Source organism: Takifugu rubripes, chromosome 11 (assembly GCF_901000725.2).
Source record: "Takifugu rubripes chromosome 11, fTakRub1.2, whole genome shotgun sequence".
NCBI lineage: Eukaryota > Metazoa > Chordata > Actinopteri > Tetraodontiformes > Tetraodontidae > Takifugu > Takifugu rubripes.
The window spans coordinates 7,681,628-7,704,489 of NC_042295.1; the positions used below are offsets into that span (position 1 = coordinate 7,681,628).

General features: G+C 41.7%; 1 protein-coding gene across 9 annotated transcripts in view; it reads right to left on the bottom strand.

The window, feature by feature from the left end:
- Positions 1-1,091: 1,091 nt before the first annotated feature.
- The window catches only part of elna (elastin a), a 34,905-nt gene continuing 13,134 nt past the window's right edge, over positions 1,092-22,862 (bottom strand). For 2 of the 9 annotated variants that reach the window (XM_029843647.1, XM_029843645.1), the window contains exons 6-47: positions 15,155-15,289; positions 14,951-15,025; positions 14,507-14,536; positions 13,587-13,649; positions 13,309-13,383; positions 12,781-12,825; positions 12,587-12,649; positions 12,425-12,454; positions 12,281-12,343; positions 11,998-12,030; positions 11,643-11,900; positions 11,407-11,502; positions 11,082-11,222; positions 10,789-10,941; positions 10,479-10,658; positions 10,180-10,314; positions 9,978-10,061; positions 9,884-9,910; positions 9,738-9,806; positions 9,626-9,652; positions 9,359-9,535; positions 9,235-9,285; positions 9,120-9,152; positions 8,947-9,018; positions 8,832-8,867; positions 8,493-8,543; positions 6,817-6,819; positions 6,699-6,725; positions 6,581-6,595; positions 6,457-6,486; positions 6,040-6,060; positions 5,844-5,891; positions 5,530-5,646; positions 5,399-5,455; positions 5,203-5,268; positions 4,696-4,761; positions 4,214-4,252; positions 4,088-4,135; positions 3,723-3,755; positions 2,934-2,969; positions 2,569-2,631; positions 1,092-2,483 (exon numbers count right to left, since the gene is read on the bottom strand). In XM_029843647.1, coding sequence (XP_029699507.1) covers positions 2,437-2,483; positions 2,569-2,631; positions 2,934-2,969; positions 3,723-3,755; positions 4,088-4,135; positions 4,214-4,252; positions 4,696-4,761; positions 5,203-5,268; positions 5,399-5,455; positions 5,530-5,646; positions 5,844-5,891; positions 6,040-6,060; positions 6,457-6,486; positions 6,581-6,595; positions 6,699-6,725; positions 6,817-6,819; positions 8,493-8,543; positions 8,832-8,867; positions 8,947-9,018; positions 9,120-9,152; positions 9,235-9,285; positions 9,359-9,535; positions 9,626-9,652; positions 9,738-9,806; positions 9,884-9,910; positions 9,978-10,061; positions 10,180-10,314; positions 10,479-10,658; positions 10,789-10,941; positions 11,082-11,222; positions 11,407-11,502; positions 11,643-11,900; positions 11,998-12,030; positions 12,281-12,343; positions 12,425-12,454; positions 12,587-12,649; positions 12,781-12,825; positions 13,309-13,383; positions 13,587-13,649; positions 14,507-14,536; positions 14,951-15,025; positions 15,155-15,289 — 2,918 coding nt within the window. In that variant the 3' untranslated portion in view covers positions 1,092-2,436. The remainder of the gene's footprint in view (positions 2,484-2,568; positions 2,632-2,933; positions 2,970-3,722; positions 3,756-4,087; positions 4,136-4,213; positions 4,253-4,695; positions 4,762-5,202; positions 5,269-5,398; positions 5,456-5,529; positions 5,647-5,843; positions 5,892-6,039; positions 6,061-6,456; positions 6,487-6,580; positions 6,596-6,698; positions 6,726-6,816; positions 6,820-8,492; positions 8,544-8,831; positions 8,868-8,946; positions 9,019-9,119; positions 9,153-9,234; positions 9,286-9,358; positions 9,536-9,625; positions 9,653-9,737; positions 9,807-9,883; positions 9,911-9,977; positions 10,062-10,179; positions 10,315-10,478; positions 10,659-10,788; positions 10,942-11,081; positions 11,223-11,406; positions 11,503-11,642; positions 11,901-11,997; positions 12,031-12,280; positions 12,344-12,424; positions 12,455-12,586; positions 12,650-12,780; positions 12,826-13,308; positions 13,384-13,586; positions 13,650-14,506; positions 14,537-14,950; positions 15,026-15,154; positions 15,290-22,862) is intronic. The other 7 variants (XM_029843649.1, XM_029843648.1, XM_029843652.1 and 4 more) reach the window with 7 other exon arrangements.

Sequence of the window (22,862 nt, forward strand, 5' to 3'; positions counted from 1 at the left end):
GCCAATCAGCGGTGAGGGGGAGGGGCCACGCTTAAAACCAGGCAGCGAGAAAATCAGAGTGGGGATAACAATTACACAAAACTGAAACAAAACGAAATCTGAATTATTTTCTATACGTTAAAAGGCCAGAAAAGAAAAATAAATCTGCGTAGTTGCAGCTAATGGGCTTCTATTCCAAGTAGCCCATTAGCTGCAACTTTGCAGATTTCTTCCTTAATTTTAATCGAAGAAACAAAAACGTCCAAGTAAAACTCTGAAATGAGCTTATTATTTTATTTAAAATCCTATCAAAATAATCTTTTAAAACGTCGTGAATTAGACAAAAAAAACCTAAGAATTTTGTTACTGGGCTACAGATGTAGCAATGAGGCAGCCTATGTGATATGACTCTGGTCAGTGCATCAAAGCAGAAGTGTACCTAGAGGTGTCACGTATAGAAGTAGAGACATCCCATTTCTGGTTTAGTTTATCAGCACCGCTTATTTAGCTTATGGACACCTGGAACTTAACTGCACAGTTATTGTGTTTGAAGAGAAACGTTCAATTAAAATGGTCCTATAGGAGCTTATGTGTGAGTCCTATCTCGAGTTGAGTTGTCATATCTCGTATCATATCATTCATCGGTCAAAATCCACAGCATCTTTGTAGATGTTTTGAACATAAATTCATCTATACTTGTTTCAAAATGTGCAGCTAGTATTAAAACTACACAACCACACTGGATTATATTGTCATTATTATGTATTTCTAGTGGTGTAACGTTTGAGGGACTGATAAAATGTTGACACTACTCTGAAAGGCTGCGACTTGGTTCAGTGGACTAACATGATTTCTATAGAACAAACATTACTTCATTATTTTCAACTGGCACAACAAGAACAGAGTTTAGTCTTTTCAGAGCAGAAATGTCTGCAGATTTGTTGTCAGCAGAGATTTGGGAGGAACTATAGACATTTGAGAGGACAGAATGTTGCCCCCCACGTGTTATTTTGATGTGGTTTCTGGCACGAACTCAGGTGGTTTTCATCTACTCAGGTCAAGCAGCCACCACTGTGGAATGTAGGAGAAAGAGGAGGAAAAGCACAACGCAGGACCTTTTCACACATTTTATTAGTTACTTAATGAAGCAAATAATGCCAGGATATCCGGGAACGAGTCACACGTGTGTCATGGAGACATAAAAAGTGCAAAAATCACACTGTTCCTCCTTTTAAAAACAGTTTTAAATTAAGTTGAAGAGTATCCCACGGCACATAAGACAAGGTCTAACCCAGTGAGGCTCAAAAACTGTTCTTACACAGCACTGAGGGAAGGAACTGAAGCCAGCTAACATCAAATGGAGTAGAAAAAAAACAATAATACAGTACATAATTACATTAAGATATGGGGTCACTTGGCAACAGCGCATTGGTCAGAGAGCCGCTCACGTAAATGAAGAACAATGGGAGCTTATGATTCATATAACACTTTGAGAGAATAAATGGAAAAACTAGTACTTAAAAGAGGTTGTTTATATTCACACACTCCAGATAAACAATACAGATATGAGTCAAATTATGGTGCAAAAATATCTTGAGTAATTACAAGGTACATAAGTGTAAATAACTACTGCAATGAGACTAAAGCTTTGATCCCACAACACATAGACATTCATACATAATGTACATGCCAAAGGAGCATCTGAGTCATGTTTGAACACAGTCTGGTTCTCCTGCCATCATTGACACCTTGGTTATCTTCAGAATGCTGTTTCTCAGAGCAGGAAATGAAACAAACATGAGGGGCAGGGCTAAAAACTGCTGAGGAAGCTGAACTGCAGTAAATCTGCAAAGTTGCTGAGAGCGGATGGGTCGGCCAGAGTCCCAGTTCCCGCCGCTTTATACCAAGCAGGTCTAAAAATAGCAGCGGAGATCAGAGCGGAGCCAGAACAGATGCCGAGATTGGCCGGATTTTATCCGTTTTTTTTGGACAGGCCTCAACTCTGAGAGGGGACGGGCGTTACAGTTCACCTTCCTCTGGGATTAAAACTAAGGGAGAAATCAGGCCTAGGTCACACAGACTGGGTTCCGACAGCCATGCAAACAACAGTACTAGTATATGCAGGCAACAAAAAGAACAAACAAACACATGCACAGGAAGCACGCACACACGCCAAATGTATTCTATGTAGGCTGGTTTGATAAAGAGAGAAAAGGCTGGTTTATCTGACCATGTTAGAGGTTAAAGGCACCTTCAAAAACAGCCTCCATCACTTCAGAACGTGTACAAAATTCTGGGTCGGTGGGTTTTGGCTTTTTAATAAAAAAACAATGAAGTCAAGTAACAAATGTCTCTATATGGCTTCTAATGGGGCTTGATTGCATATAAAATGTACATTCTAGATCATGCAGTAGCACCATAGTTTCTTGAGGTCACTCCGAATCTCAAGAGATCCTTTTACTTCCTCCTCCCGCAGAATTTACCCTGGCATCCTGCGGCACCCCCTGCAGCAAAAAGCAACAGTTTGATCCAGCTGTTCCTCCCTGCTGACCACACACACACACACACGCACACACACACACATCTCACCTCTGAACGCCCCTCCTGCACCTCCGAGGAAACCCTGCAGAGCACCGTACTTTGCTGCTTTGGCTGCAAACAAACAGGCAGATATTTGCTGTCCGAGTGGTAATTGGAATCATAAACAACGTTGTTTCACTGCCTATATTAAAATGACAAGGGCCAGAAACATCAACACTGAGTGTTAACGAGCAGAGCAACACCACATGTTTCACCACTAGATCAGCCTGAGCATTCACGCTGGCCAGAATTTGCATCACTCTTTTATTGACTAGAGATTTTGTAAAATTCCGAAAGATTCAGACTTTAAATGGTGCTCTTTCTTGCTTTTTTTTAAATAAAAATAAAAACAAAAAGGAAAGTGCATTGCTCACCTTGCTGAGGAGTCAGCGGGGCTGGCACGTACCCACCTAAATAACCCAAAGATGAAGATGAAGAAAGGATGAGATCATGTGGGGCAGCACTAAGATCAAACCTTTAACCCTTTAACAGAATCAGTTAGGTTCTGGTTCCAGGGGATCCACATGGGCTCTTTACAGGAAATCTGGCTTGTTTGAAAGTACCTGCAGCCCTATTTTTCTGTTTTCATAAATTGGAATCAAAAACCATTAATATATTGTGATTCATTCCTCTTTCTGTAGTAATTGAGAGCACTGGAAGCCTGTGATACTCAAACATTTAATTCCTCAATGTAACCCAAACTTAGGTGTGAGTTCATTAGTTTAGGAAAACAGAAAAAAAAAGATTTTTATTAAAATTGAAAAGTCCTTGAGCTGGATTCTCCCTGAACCATTCAAGCATTTATGTCAAAAATGTGTGTTTGCATGAATAAATTTGGATTTGGCTCCACCCCCAACAGTTATTCAGGACTTTTCAAGTTTCCAGATATCATCTGCTGCGTATCAACTAGAAACTGTTTTTCAATCAGTTTAAAAGGAAGTAAAAGTATTTAGTTTGAGATTTGGTGAAAGCTTTTAGCGCAAAGGAAAAGAGAGAAAAGGGATTTTACATGACTGATGTTGTTTTGTGAACCAGGGGAGGTAAATTTCTGCTGTAGCTCATCTCTCTGTTTCTTTATGCTCTCTTTGAAAGTCCACTGGTGCTCTTTAGAGGGACGGGGACGGATCAGAACTACCGTTCTTTCACCAGTCCAGCCGTGTTACCTGACTGCTGGCAGCTGTGCAATAATCCGCCTCCTGATCGGGAAACGGATGAAAAGTTAAAGCCTGTTCTCTCTGTGCCTGAGCAACTAGTAATGAGGCCTTAGGAAACCTTTCAGCAGCAACACAGACATAAAAAGAATAACTACACTTGGAATGAGGAGGCAGAAATGAGGAATGATTACAATATTTCGACCAATTTAGTTGCAGATGATCCTTTTTAAAAGGCTGCACAGAATATCATTGGAATATTGTGTTGCTGGTTATGCTGCAGGAGGAGCTCACACTAAAACAAACAGTACCATTTCTCAGTGTATTGATGTGCCCATAATATTTATTTTTATGCAAGCAAGTGAAAGCAGCTCTACCTTGGGGGTACTGTTGGGGGTAAAGTCCTCCATATCCGGGTACCACACCTGTGAAATTAAGTGCCAGTGATTCCATTACCACACAGCTACTTTATTAAGTTAAACAGTAAATGTGGAGACTATTACCTGGCTGGTATATCCCACCACCCCCAAGAACACCATAACCTGTTCATGTGCACAACAAATACAGAGGTTAGACTGCTGTGATCTGACTGTTTCCAAAGCAGGGAAGAGTTGGGCCACATTCACATTGTAGCAAACAGATGCTTTATTTAAAGAATCACTGTTATAAGACTATAAAAGACTGCGCAGTGCAAACAGCAGGGTGCAGTGCTCCAAGATGGTTATTCTGGTATCTGTAATTCTATTCTCCTCCTTCAAACTTCCTTCTGAGTATTGCTGTGCTAAGGCTGAGGTCTCCAGGGGATGTGAGCTATCTCTAAACAGCCACACTTTGATTTTGCACACAGTATAAATGAACATACTCAGACCCCAACTAGAAATAATGGGCTGTTTGTACTTGCAAACATGCTTCAAAAAGAATCAGCAGATTCTCCATTGTAATAAACAGCTAATAAACAGTGCCCCAGCTGCCCTGTTCACACAACCTGATATGGGTGGTTTAGATCCAATGCTGGCGCCGTTTCCTGTTGCAGAGGGATACGTCAACCCGCCTGTCACATGAGACACGAGACTGGAGTCAACACACTATCTCTTCCCCCCCCCCCCCTCACACACACACACACACACACACACACACACACAGACACACACACAGACACACACACACACACAGCCTCTAATAAGACATGTCAACATTATTGCTCCATCTACACACAAGTTGGTGTTTCCATTTTTGAACACAAACACTTTATCAGCATAATTTCCTGCACAGGAAGTTTAGTGTGATAACATCTTCACAACAACTGTCACTTTGAGCACTGGGCAGAACGTTGATTTCCCTTAAAAGTGAGTAAATATATGTATTAGCACAGCATAATCACAGTGACTAACAAATATTTGATCATTTGTCAAATTAACTGTTCTCTAAGCTAAAGTAGCTAAAATGTTTCAGGTAGTTTGTCTTTCATTTAAATAACAAAACACATTGTGACCTGGAAATCCTCCTGCTGTCAGAGGGATTCCTACTCCACGGCCTACTCCTACTCCACCTCCACCTACTGCAACAGAATCACACAATGCATGAATGGGCCTTTTTATGCAAACTAGAATGAGTCAAACACAAAGGATGTCTGCATTTACAATTCATGTTGTAGATGGTTCATTCAGATACACAAACACATGCAGTACCTGGAGGTTTCAAAGGTTTGGCTCCAGGTAAGGTTCCAGTGCCCACACCATAAGGAACTACACCATAGGACAGAAGGTAAAGACACAGCAATTCAACAGAACAGTTGCAGGAAAAAATAGAGGGACCTTGCCTCCATAATTTACACCATAGGGGTATCCACCAGCACCTGGAACAAGTCCTGTACCCACAGCACCTGGAACAAGTCCTACACCACCAGCACCTGGAACAAGTCCTACACCACCAGCACCTATTCAGTATAAGTAAAAAGAGATGAATTAGTGGAGAAACCTGTAACTATAAATTGGTGCACCTTTCATGTGTTATATGGACTGAATTGTCTTATTTTCTTTATGTTGCTAAAGTATAATCAAAACATTGGACACCGTCATTTCATGAATGCACCCCACTATGTGCACGCGCTTGTGTGTGACTTTATATATTTACCTGGTAAAAGTGGTTTAGGTGCTTTTCCACCGGCGCCTAAACCAGCACCTGAAAATAACAGCGTTGCGTGTCAGGCTGCAGGAGACTAAGCTGTATGTCGCCATCGTGTGGCAACAGAGGTACATTGCATCTCAACGAATTTAAACGAATTTAAAATGAATCCATTCATTTGTTCCTAAGTAGAGTGTTGATTCACCTGTAGGCTGTAGGATTCTATCTAAAAGAGGGAAAACAAACTTTTAATCAAATGACACAAGACAGTTTGCAATTTAGCTGTCAACAAGCAGTGAAGACAGACTTGTCGGATTATTAAAAAATCTAATTTGATTCAATTTCATCAAAGTTACCGTTTTATATTTGCAGATTTAATTAGAAATTAGAACTGGAATTAAAAATCGTGTTTTTAAACAAAATAAAACCGACTATAATGGCTATCTGGTAATAATGATAGGTATTAAAGATGATTTTTAAATATCTCGATACATATTTGGTTAAATAAGTAAAATAAGATTATTATTGTAAATATATAATATGTAATTATCGTGAATGTATACATCAAATGTTACGAACCGAAATTTTATCGGAATAACAAGAAAATAAAAAATAGTCTTACCACCAGATGGCGCTGGAACACCGACTCCCCCTATATGCATATTACACACAGTACACAGCTGATGCATTCTGCAAAATATTGTTCTTTGGTTCATTTGAATAGTAAAATAACTGCCTATATTTACCAATACTTGTCCCAGCTGTAAAATTAAAGGAAAGTTTCATCAGGCCGAGAATCAATTCAATAATATTAGTTAGAAATAGGTAAGAAAAAAAGAAAAGAAAGTGAAACAAACAACTTACTGCTAGGCTGAATGATTCCTCCAGAAACTGTTAAAACAGCGTGGGGGAAAAATGTCATAATCATGATTAATAAAAAATTAAAATCACTAACTGCAAAAGTAGCTTATGTCAGACTCACCGCCTGGTTTCATATGTCCATCACATCAGAATGGAGTAAAGGAAAGAATAGAAAGAAATTAGTAATTCAAGAAAAAACAAACTTTTAATTTAATATGTATCATTTAACAGCTATATATATAATGACTACATAAATAGAGATTTTTAAAAAAAAAAACTATTTAAAAGAATGATAAAAACCAAGTTAAGACAACAATAAAAGCAAATGTTGTGCTGTATAGTAAGATTCACAGGTCATACAATTTATAACCTTTTCACTAAACATGTTATAACATGGTATACATCACTCAGCTTTTGTGACAACAGTTCATTAAATGAATTCCCTGCTGCAGAATGCACAAAGAGTGGAAAAAGCATCTGTAAAAGCAATAAAATATGTGCAAATGACATTTCACTGCTAATCCATTTAGGCTGTATTGTTTTTCATATATTGCAATTACTGAAAAATGATCACTAATATGCTTTAAAGCAACAGAAGCAGAACAAGCTGTTAGTTAAAAAGAAATTGAAGAATCTCAAAACTGATGATTTTCAACACTTGAGTGTTAAACTCTTTCCAAGAGGAAAAAGATCCTAAATCATTTTACAGCAGCCAATAATTTCTGAGTATTTCAGTCAAAGGTACCTGAAGGCTCCAGTTTTATTAAAATTTCTTTCTAAAATTAAGATTTCTTTAAATCTATGGAGCAAATCTGCCGTTTGAGAAACCTAGGGATCAATTTCAGTGTGGCGTCCTGTTGGAGACTGTTTCACCAAATGAACTGGTGACAAAACCAGAATAATGAGACAGGACAAGCGTCTCCAGAGTATTCACGGAAACGTGGCGTCACCAGTCAGAAGGTTGGATCTTGGGGGCAGTTGTGTTTTCCAGCAGCACAATGAACGAAACACAGATCAAACGTACTGAAGAAATGGCCAAAACTGCTCACAAATAACTTGTCTGGAAACTTCTTCAACTCTTGATTTGAATTCTGTGACGAACCAGCAGAATGTTCTGAGGCCTCGGGCCCGTATCAGGAAATTATCAAACGTAATTCATCTGTTCAGAGTGGTGATGAAGGTCATGGATCATCATCAAAAGCAACTATCTGAGGTTCTGCTGATCCGATAGCTTTGATATAGATGAATTAGTGATTGATGCAATGAGTTGTTGGAACTGGGATATCTGGGATATCTTTTGAAGTCTATGAGAACTTTAGAACATAGAGATGTTAATGATATTTACTGAACTGCAGCAGAGGCACTGGTGAACGTTACTGTCCTGAAGTTACAAAGATGTGGTGAATTGTTCCCATTATAAATCCTATTTGAAACCACATTTCCTCATTAATAGAAACAGGATGACAGGACTGAAGGAATGTAAAGATGTCTTCCTGAGCTTAGATGTCCAGATACACCATTAAGCTTGTTCCGCTTCTCGGTCTTAGGAAAAAGACCAAACTTCTTGAAATCTCATTTCATTATATTTGAGGAAAGGCAGATATATGAGACATCCTTGTTGGATAACCAGCACTGCCATCCAGACGACTAATATCTCATGTCTCTACAATTGAAGTAGACACTCACAGTTTTGGACTATAACCATATCTGCTATGTTTTAGAATTTGGTCGGGTTTACAGGAACTGTCACAGAGTTCACGTAAAAGTTCAAATGTTCATGCAAGCAGCAACTCTTACTCGACTGGGGGATCTCGGGGGCCATGCCGGTTTCGGCAATAGGCGTGGGCCCTGCCAAAAGACAACAGGTTCCGGTTTCATTGATAGTACCGGTACTTAGAACAGGTGCCCGAGCGGAGATCAGAAGATCCAGAAGCTTTTAGATGAACCCTGATAGTGCCAGAAGAAGAAAGCTAGAGGTGGTCAATGGCTTGTAGCATAAGCAGTAACAAAACAAACTGTGGGCAAGATAGATGGAAAAGTTGAACAAAGTTGTGAAAATGCAGCAATTCTAACCCTAAAATAACTGAAAAATATTCTGTCTGTTGTGGACTTTATCCTTCTTTTTTTTTGCGGTACCTGGCCGAGGAGTTCCAGCGGGACCGGTTTCTTTGGCTGCAACAGCAGGTTTGAAAGGTCATCCATGAGGACAAGAATGTTCATCATAGAAGAGAATTTATTGTTTAAATTTAACCTGGTTTTCCAGAATCACCATCAGGAACACCACTAATGAATGAACCTGGAGTAGCTCCTGGCACAACAAGTCCTGCTCCCAAAGACAGGCATAAACACACAGTAGTGTCAGCAGTGTAGCTGCTCAGGGGAACTACGTATGTGGCTCATATATTAGAAAGTTCCAGCACTCACCAGGCTTTGGTGGTTTTACCCCGCCGGGGTAGCCTGTAAAAACAAACCTTTGTCAGAATCATAATCAAACAGCAATAATCACACAAGTGGTAAAATGACAATATTCCTGTCCTACCTCCACCCACTCCTCCCACTGGCAGAGCCCCCCCGACCCCTCCTGTTAAACCTAATAAACAGACATTGATATGTTTTAATCTAATTAAACCATAATTATGTTTGCGCCCACTTGTTTATTCTACCATATTTAGCAGCTTTGGCAGCAGAGTATCCTCCTACTCCTCCAGGGATGACCCCAACTCCTCCTGGGATGACCCCAGTTCCTCCTGGTACCAATCCAGTTCCTCCTGGTACCAACCCAGTTCCTCCTGGTACCACCCCAGTTCCTCCTGGGACGATGCCAGTTCCTCCTCCAACCCCTAATTAGGGTGATGGGGTAATTAATATTATAAGTCATATTATTATTAATTATTCCAATTATTATAAGTATATATAAATAACATTCCTACCATATTTTGGGGGTTTGCCTCCATAGCCTGTCAGGAGAAGCAGGATTTAAGTTAAATCGAGACAGACACTGTTGTGACTGTTACAAATTCTCCTGTAAATGCTTTCATTTACCACCATAAACGCCCCCACCAGGAAAGAACTGTCCCGGACCTCCTGGAACTGCACCTCCTCCTGGGACTCCTACTTCGAATCACATTATTAGCCAGTTGTCATAATACCTGCACATGAGCTGCGTGAATAGTCTGCTGTAGTCTCACCGTAGGGTAGCCCACCGGTTGACAAAGCTGCAACACAACACAGGGATGATATTAAATGGGAATTACCAGTTGAGCAAACTTGGGTTGTGCTTACATCCATATCCTGGTAAATATCCTGGCACCCTTCCTGGGATTACACCACCTGGTCCACCTCCAGGAACTATGCCTGCACCTCCACCTGGATGTTTATGGCCGAAATTAGTTGTGAGTCCCTATTCCCATCTAGTGCTTTTCACACTGCAATGTTGGCAACAGCATGAGTCTAATTTTTAGATCTTTGAATAAATTGTGGGTACCATATTTAGCTGCTTTGGCGGCAGCAGAGTACGTTCCTCCTCCCACTCCTCCGGTACCTCCCAGTCCTGTTCCTCCCAGTCCTCTTCCTCCCAGTCCTGTTCCTCCCAGTCCTGCCCCACCAAGTGCTCCTGCACCTCCGGAACACAACATTAATTTCGCGTAGAAATATTATTGTTGTTCATCCCCATAACACCAGAGGATCAAAGGATCAAATGTTCCTTTTGTCATTAATTTGATATTTTGTGTCAGTTCCCTACACTTCAAAGAAGAAAGATACTAAAATCCATCCCATAATTACCATATTTTTGAGCTTTGGCAGCAGCATTATACCCTCCGGTTCCTCCCAGTCCTCCCAGACCTGTTGCACCAAGTCCTCCGGTACCTCCCAGTCCTCCGGTACCTCCCAGTCCTGTTCCTCCCAGTCCTGTTCCTCCCAGTCCTGCCCCACCAAGAGCTCCGGCTCCCCCTAGTGCCTGTGCTACAGTAGAAGACAACATTCCTTTCATGTGGAACCAGTGGTGTAATTCAACATTGTAACATCAAAGATTAAAAGGATTTTTGTGTTAGTTCCCTGCATCTCAAAGAAGGATACTTCATCAAGTAATTACCATATTTCTGAGCTTTGGCAGCAGCATTATACCCTCCGGTTCCTCCCAGTCCCAATCCACTCAGTCCTGTTCCACCGAGTCCTGTTCCTCCCAGGCCAGTTCCTCCCAGTCCTCCTGCACCTCTATGAATCACTCTTCCTCCAGCTCCCTGGGCTGCATTGCAGTAAAAAAACAAAAACAAAACAAAACAGTTTCCATGTAAAACTATTGGCTATGACTAATTTTAGAACATTCACAATCAAATAATTCAAAACATAAAAATTGTGTATTTGATAATAAAAGCATAGAATGACCATATTTTTGAGCTTTGGCAGCAGCGTTGTATCCTCCAGTTCCTCCTAGTCCTCCGAGTCCTCCTGCCCCTCCGAGTCCTCCTGCCCCACCCAGTCCTCCTGCCCCTCCGAGTCCTCCTGCTCCTCCCAGTCCTCCCACTCCTGCACAAAAAGATGCTTTATTGTTTTTTTGGTGTCACAGTGTGGAAAGTCAAAACTCTTTTAAGTCTGTTAAACATCCCATTTTGTTGTGTTTCCTTGTAAGCAGAAAAATCTTTTATCGTGTCTTAATATCTTGGCTTAAGTTGAGAAAATGTTAATGAAGAAAATTAAAAACCTGCCACACCATATTTTGCAGCCTTGGCAGCAGCTGAATATCCACCTGGTCCTCCACCTCCCAGGCCTCCAGTTCCACCCAGTCCTCCATACCCACCAGCCCCTCCTTGTGTTCCACCAGTTCACAAAAAGAAAAAGAAAAAAAATCATTAATGATCCAAGATAACTATGAAAACGTTTATAAACTCCTTCAGCTTACAGTGCTGCACAACATTAACTCGTGATAATTCTATTCCAACATTGTACCATATTTAGCTGCTTTAGCTGGAGAAATTCCTCCAAGTGGTGCTCCTCCTGGAAAACCTCCTGGAACTCCTCCTGGAAAACCTCCTGGAACTCCTCCTGGAAAACCTCCTGGAACTCCTCCTGGGAAACCTCCTCCTGGAACTCCTCCTGGGAAGCCTCCTCCTGGAACTCCTCCTGGGAAGCCTCCTCCTGGAACTCCTCCTGGAAAACCTCCAGGTACTCCACCTGGAATTCCTCCTGGGACTCCTCCAGGAACCCCTGTTCATAAATAGGTAAATAAGTTTTTCAATCACTAAAAACATATAATCATAGTGCAAATGATAAAAAAAACGTGCAAACTCATGAATATTCTCACCATATTTAGCAGCCTTGGCTGCTGTTCCATATCCTGCAGACATGCAAATATTCAGAATATTATCTTTGAAGGATTTTTCCACTTAGTGTTTTAAACTTTAACATAGGAATGTAGATCAGAACATGGCATTTCACATGTTTTATCAGTCCAAAAGTGGAATATGTAGTTTCTACAAAGATGTGATTGGACAACAGTGAATAATCCACCATCCCAGAATATCAAGTGCAGGACCGTAGCAGAGGACTATGAAGACAGCATGTTGCTGTATAAATGAGGGTCAGACCTTTGGGGGACGTGAGGGGGTAACCGTGGAACACTCCTGGCTGCATTTGTCCACCATACCCACCTAAGACAAGGCAAATTCAGGTATGTCTTACCAAGAACAGTGCCCACAAATAGATTTGTTTCATTTCTGCTGTAAAGGTACCTCCTTGGGTTCCTTGTCCTACCCCTGGAACTGAAGGACAAAGTAAAACAAATTCCCCACATTAAAAAAGGGTAAGGAATCGAATAAGGATACACTCAAAGAAAATTTCTAAAATGTTGTTTTAAAAAAAAATTAAAATGAACAAAATTCACAAATTCATACTTGATTTGGGATTGAGATTGGAACCGATGGCCACCCCCGGTAAGACACCACGTCCACCAAAGCCTGAAATAACCATAATAAACCGAAATGAAGCCAGTTCTGTGTTTTGATACGTTTGTGCACAAAATTCTTTAAAAATTGAGAAGAGACAAAAGAAAGAAAAGAGAGATGATGACTGAGTGAAGGAGGCAAACCTTGTCCGGGCACCAAACCATGGAAAAGACCGGGCACCCCTACACCTGCAGAACCCAAAGGTCTGATGTTAGAACACCCTGCATCCACATTTGATGATCAGATAATTCATAAATAAATTAGTCATTACAAAAATAACAGGCCTGAGAGAAGAAAGGATGCGTCATCCTTATTATCTCCATCAAGTGTGTTCGTTGGTTCATTTGTTGCTAGGTTTCAGAAAACCAACTAGATTTTAAGATAATAAGGATGCGTCATCCTTATCATATCCATCAAGTGTGTTCATTGGTTCATTTCTTGCTAGGTTTCAGAAAACCAACAAGATTTTAATGTGGATCCTGATACAAACGCAGCTTGCTCACTTTGAATCAACCTGAGGGCTCAAATATTGATTGAACCTAGATGTAATCATTGATTAATTTGCCTCACTGGCCAAAAAAAATGTAAAAAGTGATCTAAACCTAAATAGGTGACTACATAATTTCAACATTGTAGCTGCATTACTGTATGTTGAGGCCACTGTACATAACCTGGCACTTTTGAAGCTTTCGTTCCAGCTCCACCAACAGTTCCTCCTGGAAGGCCAGTTTGAGGAATAACCGGGACTGTCAAAATATTAAATGGAACGTCACACAAGTGTAGGACAAATGAAAGCCCATCAAATGAAAGCGCCTGAAACTGCTTTTGCTCTAGCCTGTTAATCTGTGACTTTTAAAAAGGATTGGTAAGGATTGCCAGAACACCTGGGAAGCAGAAATCACAAAAACAACATTAATTAATGTCAGAACGTGACGTGTCTGCGTCTTGCCTGCAGCTCCAGTTCCAATTCCTCCAGGTCCTACTCCGGCCCCAAGTACAGTCCCACCAGTCCCTGTTCAGAGATTAAATACAGAAAACATATAGGTACCTTGAACACTAGAGGGGGCCTTTTCCCCCAAAAGGTTGCTGAGCAAACATGCCTTTTTTTGTCAAATCTGACATTGTCCACAGCAAGTCAGTGCATCCATTGGTATTGAAAGCCGTTAATAGAGCCCTGGGAGCCTGTCATCACGTCCTGATCAAAAGCAACATGGCTGCTGTTAAGTCTAATCAGGAGAGACAGGCAGCGTGCGTGGCATTTGCATTGCCTCATCAAACGCCTCAATTCTCTGGCTATTTTCCTCTGCAGGAAATGAGCTGTCCGCCCCACTGGTTACAGAGCTTGGCACTGGGATGAAACACGCTGGTTTATGATAGCTTTTAATCTCAAATGGGCCATACCTGACAGATGCTGCGCAATACTTTTCTGTATGTTAAAAAAACCCCAGAAGGATTTGCTTTTTGCTCTTCTGGGGAAAGTAATGCTTTTTATAAGTACAAAATGGCTATTTGCCTTGGCATTTCACAACAGCCAGCCAATATTTAAGAAGCAGGCTTTGCGCCATAGGATGTCTCACTCTATGACCGACCCTCATAAGTCTACACTTTATCGTGCAAAAGCCATGTGCAGATATAGAGCACGAGCTTTAGGGTCTCACTACATTCTGGATGAAGTGTCTGTAATCTGTCAAACATATGCAGGTATGTGATAAAAATACACCTGCGTTTGCCAAACTGTATTTGTCATGGTCATTGGACAGTAATGAGAAACATTTGTTTGGTTTGTCTTGCAAGCATGCTCTCATGCAGATCCGTTCCCAAGTGTCTTCTGTCTCCATGCTCACTTTGCATGAAGCAACTAAAACGTACCTCCATATGGTAGCAGAGAACCTCCCGCACCTACAAAGACAGATTTGGTGTCAGATTAGTTATGACAGGCGTTGATCTAGGCTGCTGCAATGTTGTTCCAACATCTTTTTGGTCAGCAAAAACTATGACGACATTAGCAAATAACAGGTAAAATGAAAAATGATGCCCAGACATTCAATGTTCAGTTGCATTTAACCAAGCAGCTAAAAACTTCAGTGGAACTTGGTTTGTGTCTTCTTCCAGAAACTGTTAAACAAAAGTGTTCTGCTTTTTTGTCTGCTGGGTCCAAGATCCAAACCTATCTAACAGGCAGAACCTTCGTACAAATATTAGACATAGAACCATTTCTATCACATCATGAACAATAAGTAAGCACTAAAAAGGTCAAAGTTGTTTAGCAGTAAGCAATATGGTTCCATTTCCATTTTTCCTCTTTTCAGGTACCTCTTTTAGCAGCCTTCTGTCCGACTCCTAACTGATAGCCAACACCAGCGCCTCCACCATATCCACCATGGCCACCTATACAAACCAATCAGAGCTTAATACACAAGAGGTCATAATAAACAAAGTTAAACGGGCTCATCCTAACCCCTCCTTGAATCTCATGAATATTTTTTTTAGGATTTTGCATTTTTCCAAGCAAATAACCTCCTCCATAGCCTCCAAATCCACCAAAACCCTGTCCACCACCACCGAGACCACCACCACCGAGTCCACCGCCACCGAGTCCACCGCCACCAAGTCCTCCACCACCGAGTCCACCACCACCCAAGCTGCCATAGCCTGAAAAATGGAAAAAATAACCAAAACAAACAAAATACATTAGTCAGAGAGGGATTGATCTAGTTAAATAAACATTATAAACTCACAGAAAAGCCTCTTGGTCATTACTGTAGTTGTTTATGTATTTCAAGGTTATCCCACAACTTTCCTTTATATGAAATATCAAACTGTCTTCATTTCATGTCGTAAAATCAAGTTCATAATAACCACCAAACTATTATTGTTAACTGCTGAGAGAAAACAAAACATGATGTGAAAAGGCACAGAAGACAGCTCAAGAGTGAACTGGGTTTTCCTACATTAAGACCTGCGCTGAGCCTCATTTTGGTGATTTGATATGAACTTAAAAAGCACATAAATAAGTGCTTCCAACTGTAGTATTACTGTATTTTTTTTAAATACATGAAATTGCCCAGGCACACAATGTCAGAAACCGTATTTGTCTTTGGAGATAAAAATTGTTTAAAATTGTTTCAGCATGATTATACTTTGCTTACAAATGTGTCTCCATTGTCAGAACAAGCAAAGTTATTGTGTTACTGCTAAATGAAGGCAGCGATTCAAGAGCTGGCAAATAGCGAATGTGAAAGAAAAGGTGAATGACTTGGAACATTTATGTCATTTGGCAAATGTATTTGTTTACAGACCTGGATGGAGCATTCCACCTGGGAAGCCAGGTGGGGGATAGGACATGAGTGACTATAGATGAATTGTAATGTGCAAAGCTGTAATAAGCACAGCTGATGTTTGCACAGTTTAAAGCAGCTATTTAAACCCAAGTTATCCCTTAACATCTCCGTACACGAAGCTTCCTGATGGGGTCACAGATTTCGCAATCGCTGCCTGATGACTAACCTTCTGTTTCTACAAAGGACTTGTTTCCATCAATTGTTAATGCCAAAAAGTCTGTGGTAAGAGTAGCTAAGCGTGAGAAAGGAGAGAGAGAGGGAGGGAGCAAGCTTAGAATCCAGCAGGATGCAGGATACTGATGATGAGGAGGAATGTGCCAGGAGAGTCAGACAAAAAGATGATGGAAGTTTCATGATTTAGTCAAAACAAACACACGCTGGCACGACTGAGGACTTGGCGAACAGGTAGAGCATGCAATGTGAGTCCAGAAGCTAAGCACCCTCACAACAATCTATCTCCTCCCAAGCATTTAGTTCAATTCTCAGCTCAATTGCTCAACCCTCCTGAGGATCGGTGTAAAAAATATGAAAGCACTGATCAGTTCTTTGTCAATCAATCATGATAATCCAGGCTTTCCCCCTTTCCATTGTTGGAGTAAATACAAGGAATCTGTCAAGAAATGTTGAGACTGAAGCCATTTGGGACTGAAGTACTTATCATGTGCATGTGTCTGACCCTACCTGGTTTGGTGGAAAAGACAATTTAATTTTGTTTAGTTTTGTCATCCAGACACTGGAAAGTACAACGTTCCTGCGCAAATAAATACTACGCTGCGGGTCATGCATCCCAGAGTTCGAATGATAACAAAATGTGCATCTTAGCCGGCACAACCTCCCACCACCAGCTGTGCAATTGGAAGTAAAAGTTAAGAGTTTGGGTTGAATGGCTCCCTGTTTAGCTGTATTTATGTGATCTTGTCAGCTCAAACAAGTGTGCTTTTGTTGGACCACCATTGGTCTAGCAGGTAATCATAAATAAACCTGTCTTAGCTCACATGTTACTTGAAGTCCCCCGTGTTTGTTGTTGTCATGAGCAGCACACGGACGGTCGGTAAATACGCACAACTCATTTTCTTGGTTACCCTTTAGGCAGCGCTTGAAGCCCCAGACACCACTTAAAACTCCGACTGCCTTTGGACTCAGGACAGAGTACACTCCGCTAAAGTTCAATACTCCGAGTATAACAGGGAAAGGACAGAAACCCAATACGACACAGGAGAGAGTGCAGGAGGCCAGAGAAGTTGGAAGGTAAGCGAAGCAGAACAGCCGTGTATCATAGTTTCCCTCTATTTTATTTGTAAGAAAGAAAGTGTGACAGAAACATGGTTTGCGAGCCAGTTTCCATTTAAATTTTTGTTTTTGAAAAAAGAGCCTTCCACAGCTGCAGAGACAAGTGCAGCGCTGGGGTGTCACAGGTGATGTTGGGAATTTTTGCAGTAATTATATTCAAAATTAAAGGGTCTCCAAAAATGATCAATCATTCTGGGTCACTGGTTTGGATGAGAGTGAACTCAGCCACAAAGCCGCAAATAAATGCTTGTCTGAACCTTTGTTTGAAAAGAAAAAAATACTGTGGCTATTCACACACATGGGTCATGTGACCACAAAAGCAATAAAAGCATCTGGGCGGCCTCGCACTCACCGGTCGTGCTCTCAAACTCGGGTTCAGGAAAAGTCACGGCTTCAGAAATACCTGGTTTATGTCTCGCCTGTACGCAAACCAAGCTACAGACTAAAAGAGACATCATTCAAATGCTATCCCCGGCTCTCTGCTTCTGGCTGTTTTCTATCCTTTTTTTCTCTCCCCTTGATCTTTTCCTCTCCGAAATATGTATGAGGGCTTGTGCCGAAACAGACATGAGGTGTTAATAGCCGTAACCAGAGGAAGCCAAGTGTTAGAAATAAAAGATGGATTTGCTTGCTCCTTTCCATCTTCTGCTTTATCCCCCGTCCTCGTCTCTCTCTGTGAACCAGCTGGGCTTGGCGAAGTCTCCGATTTAAGAACACAAAGAATTCCGTGGCAGAAGTCCACCTTAACTGACGGCAGACACACAGAAACAGACTTCGGCTTCGGCTGTAGTTCAGGAATTTCCAGGAAATTTTTGGGACTTGTTTCTGATTGTATTCTTCTTTTTCGATCATATTTAATCAGGAAAGGGCTCTAAGAAAAAACAGTTGTTAACGGAAAAGCCAGGGGACAAGTTTAGAACTTGTATGGCTCTTCGGTGCTTTTGCCTGTGAAAATAAATAGAAGGCTTGCAGAAGAATGATACAAACGACAAACTGTGAGGCTAAGCTCCCCAGATTTACCCTACAAATGATCGGAAATTTAAACTGCATACACAGAGAGGAAAGGTAGCGTGTGTGTGTGTGTGTGTGTGCGTGTGTGTGTGGAGGAGCTCTATCTCAGCACAGATGCTACGATTTTTCAACCAATTGATGGAAAATTCTGTTGACAACTCCATCCAGGAGGATCGCTGATGGTCCCCCCCAAAGAGAATCAGCATGTTGCCATGACTGACAGGCGTTTTCTCTTCTCCGGCTGTGGTCCCATATAAATTTTCACTTTGAAGGCTAAGCCCATCATTATGTCCTCGTTCATGACAGCAGATTTTTATCAGTATCAAATTATCACGCTGCTCCGGTTCCAAGCTGGTGGACGGGCCACATTCTTAAGAGGTGATGCAGGACAGGCCGTTAGCAAGCAGACTAATGTGAGCTGCTGCAGTGGTTCCACATCGCGTGAGACAAGTGGACACACTGGAGCACCACACGGCCCCCCTCTTCTGTGACCCTCTGCCCTCCTTGTCACTTCTGTGCTCTTTGTGCTGTCAGTCACGAGCAGGGGCTGCAGGAAACGGCGCTCCTCGCATGTTGGAGTAATTACGTATTCATGCCGCTGAGCAGATACGTCCACCCTTCCCTGGGCTGCTGCGGGGTCCAGCCAACTTCTGGTGACAAACCTTTTATTGTTTTCACTTTCCTTTTTCCATGTAGTCATTGACACTATCAACGAGGGGCCCCGAGCCCCAGCCTGCCAGATGACCGAGGGTGCAACGCGAGAGCGAAGACGTTTACGAAAAACAAAACAGGGATTTTGGTCTATTGATACCCTAATCTCTAACACCTTTGCATCACTGGATTTCAAACACCTCTCTGACCTACCACATTAGGTTCTTTGGGTGATAAAATACTTCACTAACATCAGAACTGTGTCATTTCATTAATGTATGACACAAACCAAGATAGAGGATGTGACATAAACGGTTTTATTTAGATTAATTTTTAGGGATACGCTAAATGTTTGTTGGACAGTCTACTATTGAGTTACTGTAGCCTGCCACCAGGGGGCGACCAGGGTCCCTTTGCCTCAGTTTTGTCAAGTTCTCAAATGAGCCCCCCTTATAGAGTCACATGGTAATCAGTGATGAAGTGAGTTTGGCTATCTTTGGAGGGTCCCACCAGAACACACACATTTGGGCACCAGAACACACACACACACACACACACGTCTCTGAGGCATTGAGTAATTCTGATAAGTGGCTCCAAATGAACTGTAGCTGAAAAAGTCACCATTACGCACGCCGCTGTGCCTCAGGTTGCCGCTCTCTGACCTCACCAGCCTTCGAGTTCTTGTGATCTGTCGGGCCCTCAAACGCAGACCTCCTTTCAAAGGCGTTGTCCCTGAATCCAGACTGGGATCATTTGTTTGCCATGCCTTACAACCTCTTCAGTCAGGTAGTGAAGTCATTGTTTATGCTGATCTGATGCTGTGCTTTAATGTATTACCCAGCAGCAGTGCCTTGCATCTTGTTGGGCCATACATTGTATACACATATGTGGCAGAAATGCACTGCAAGTGGTTATGTGTGTTTGTAATGGTGCACAGAAGACATGTGCACAGTTTGACTCTAATTTATGAAAGCCACGTTACATGCCTATATTTCAATTGTGCAAATTATACATGGGGTGAGAACAGCAGTTAACAAACACAACCTGTGGCTATGGTATGTAAAGTTGGCTGAAAGTGCTTCCTGCTCCAGATGGTCCACACATGCATGATCTACCTGATGTTTCTCCGAAATACTTGTCTGGTACATCTTGCGCCCAATCAATCCACAGCAATATGAGGAATTTCACCATGGAACATGCACCCTGGTGCACTGCATTAATAAAGAGGAGCTATGTCACCCTCCGTGAACACGGACAGTTTGAGGCATTGCGACATGGCCGCAACACATTGGGATCCGAAGAGTGCCAAAGTTAAAGTCATTTAAAAACCATTCGTCTTCACAAGTCCTTTCGGTCCAATACTGGCTGTGGACCTGCAGTGAGTAATTCAGATATGCAAAGCAGGTCACTGGGGTCAGTCTCTGACTTCAACTTTACTTGGAAAATAATAATAATGAGTGATAGATTAACTGAGAACTATTGCACTGTCAAAATGAGTGTTGCTTAAACTGGCAAACTGAGAACTAAATCTGTGGTTTCTGTTTAAACACACATCAGTGATGGTCTTAATAAAGACAGCAATTAGATTTAGACAATAAATAATACAAAATGCTTAATGCTGTGGTCAAAACTTTACATTCTGTAACACTAAAGGCTAAAGGCATCATTTCCAGACTCCCTACCACAGCTAACTCTAACTTCTGTCCCCTCTGTTCTGATTTCCCACTTGAAAATAGGAGCAGTGTTCACACTTTATGGCTTCAGGCGAGATGTTTCCTGCTTTGGTTGGAACAAGGAATTAAGCAGGGGAAACGCAGCATAACAGATGGGAAGAAGAGAGCGGCTCAATAGTGGAGTCTTTTGGATGTGATAAAGCAGCTTAGCATGTACTGTCCTATAGCATGCTCATAAATTCTGTCATAAGCAGGGGACGCAGACGTGTTAAATTACACTGTAGCCATTGAGAGGCCATGTCCATAAATATGTTTTGACTTTTTAATCACCCCGAAAAAATAAATTACCGTCACTTTCTCCTACTCTTTAGCCATATTCTTCTTTAGCCATATTCTTCTTTGTCCAAACTGAGAATTGGATTCTGTCCTCTTCCCCAGATGCCTACAGAGTCCTCTGACCGCTTCACTTCCTCCATCATCTGCTCACCCATTTTTAACTTCCTTCATCAGTCACTTGGGGCGCTTGTTCCTTTGCCAGTTATACCTACTTCTCGAATTCTTTTTCTTTGTCTTTTGACCTCACACCACTTGCCTCTCATCACTAAATCGTGGGGTGATTTATGTACCATTTATGTACCATAAATCACTGAACTGCTCTGGTAGGGCTGTTTCAACTGTCCGTGTCAATTTCAACCTCATTTTGCCACCTAAGAGATTCTCAACTTCTGATAACCTTTCAACACACTTGACTTAGTCGTACACTCTGCATGAATTCAGCCCGCCTTTCCAGTGTGTGGGTTCTTTCTCAATATTATCAATTTTCAAAACATATAGTCAACATGCAAAACAAAAATAATGTTTAAATGCAACTTTCAACTGCAGAAAATCCGGCATTACCAGCTCGGCCACGCAGCTAGTGTCTGCGGCAAAAGTCTTTCAACAGGAGATCGGTCAGGATCGACTCTTTGGGAAATAGGAGCAAGAAAGTTCCCCATCACTACATAAACAACACTTATCCTGTACTGCCAGATGGATGAGGATAGTAATCCATGTTCCAGAGCTGCTGGCAGACAGAGCAGGGGAAAGGTTGTGAGAGCATACCGAGGGATGGCTCATCAACGAACACAGTGAACAAGGAAAACATATTACACAGGGTAGTCTGCTCAGCGGGGAGCAGTCGCGCAAACATGACAAAGAACAGGCTGGTGAAAGGCTGCTAACGACTTGGTAATTGAGTCAAAAGTGACCATCACTCCCCTGTGAGGGGAAAAATACCACAGTCAGACACTGTTTTGTGTGGCATGCCTGACAGATTGGACACCAATAAAAAACTAATAAAGCCCTTAACTTGCTTTGGGCCAATATTATTTCAATTCAGGACATGAATTTGCAAGATTACCGGAGATGTTAGCAACATTTGGTGATATCATCCCTGATTAATTGCTTGGGAAGCTATAGGCATTTCCAACATGCACAAACAGACGCACTGGCTGTGTATATGTTGGCTCGGCTGAACTGACTGTGGGTGTGCTGCGATCACAAAGTCTCTTTTGCAGGCAGCTCGAGTTCCAAGATGCTGACAGCTGGACTCAGCGTGGAACAAATCGTTGAGAGGGGGTGGAAAGATAAGCATGCACGAATGAAGCCAACTACCATCTTTGATGCAGTTTCACGTGTCTGAACGGGGAGCCCAATATTTACGTGTCTGCGTTTGTCCATCTTGCTGCAAATTCATTACGTGTTCATCTGTCTGTGCACGTGGGCTTACGCTTCTCCCCAGCATAACTCACACTCATTTAAATATACGGTTAACTCAAAAGCCTCACTTTGACATTGAAAAGTCCAATAATATAAAGCACGTGTTCCAGGAGGATAAATCTTCTCTAAGACCAACTTCTAACCAGTTTCAGCAGTGTGTTATTTTCTGTTTTATTTCTATGAAGCGTGCACATTGCCTTAGTGTGGGTTCACCTTGGTGATGAAGTTCACGCCTTGGTGATGAAGTCTCTTTTCATTTACCAAATTATTAGACTGAACTCATTGTGGTTCAAACATCATCTGACCTTTAAAAATGGACCTAATTGAGCAATAATCAAATAGGATAATGATGCAAATAAAGTTCAGACCAGAGGTTTGCAATCAACAAGTTTAGGTTCCATATCAGCTTCACAAAAGAGTTATCGGCTGTTTGAAGCCAGATGCCTTAATTCTTGCTCAGGACCTGAGAGCCATTATCGATCATTGGGAATAATTCAGGAA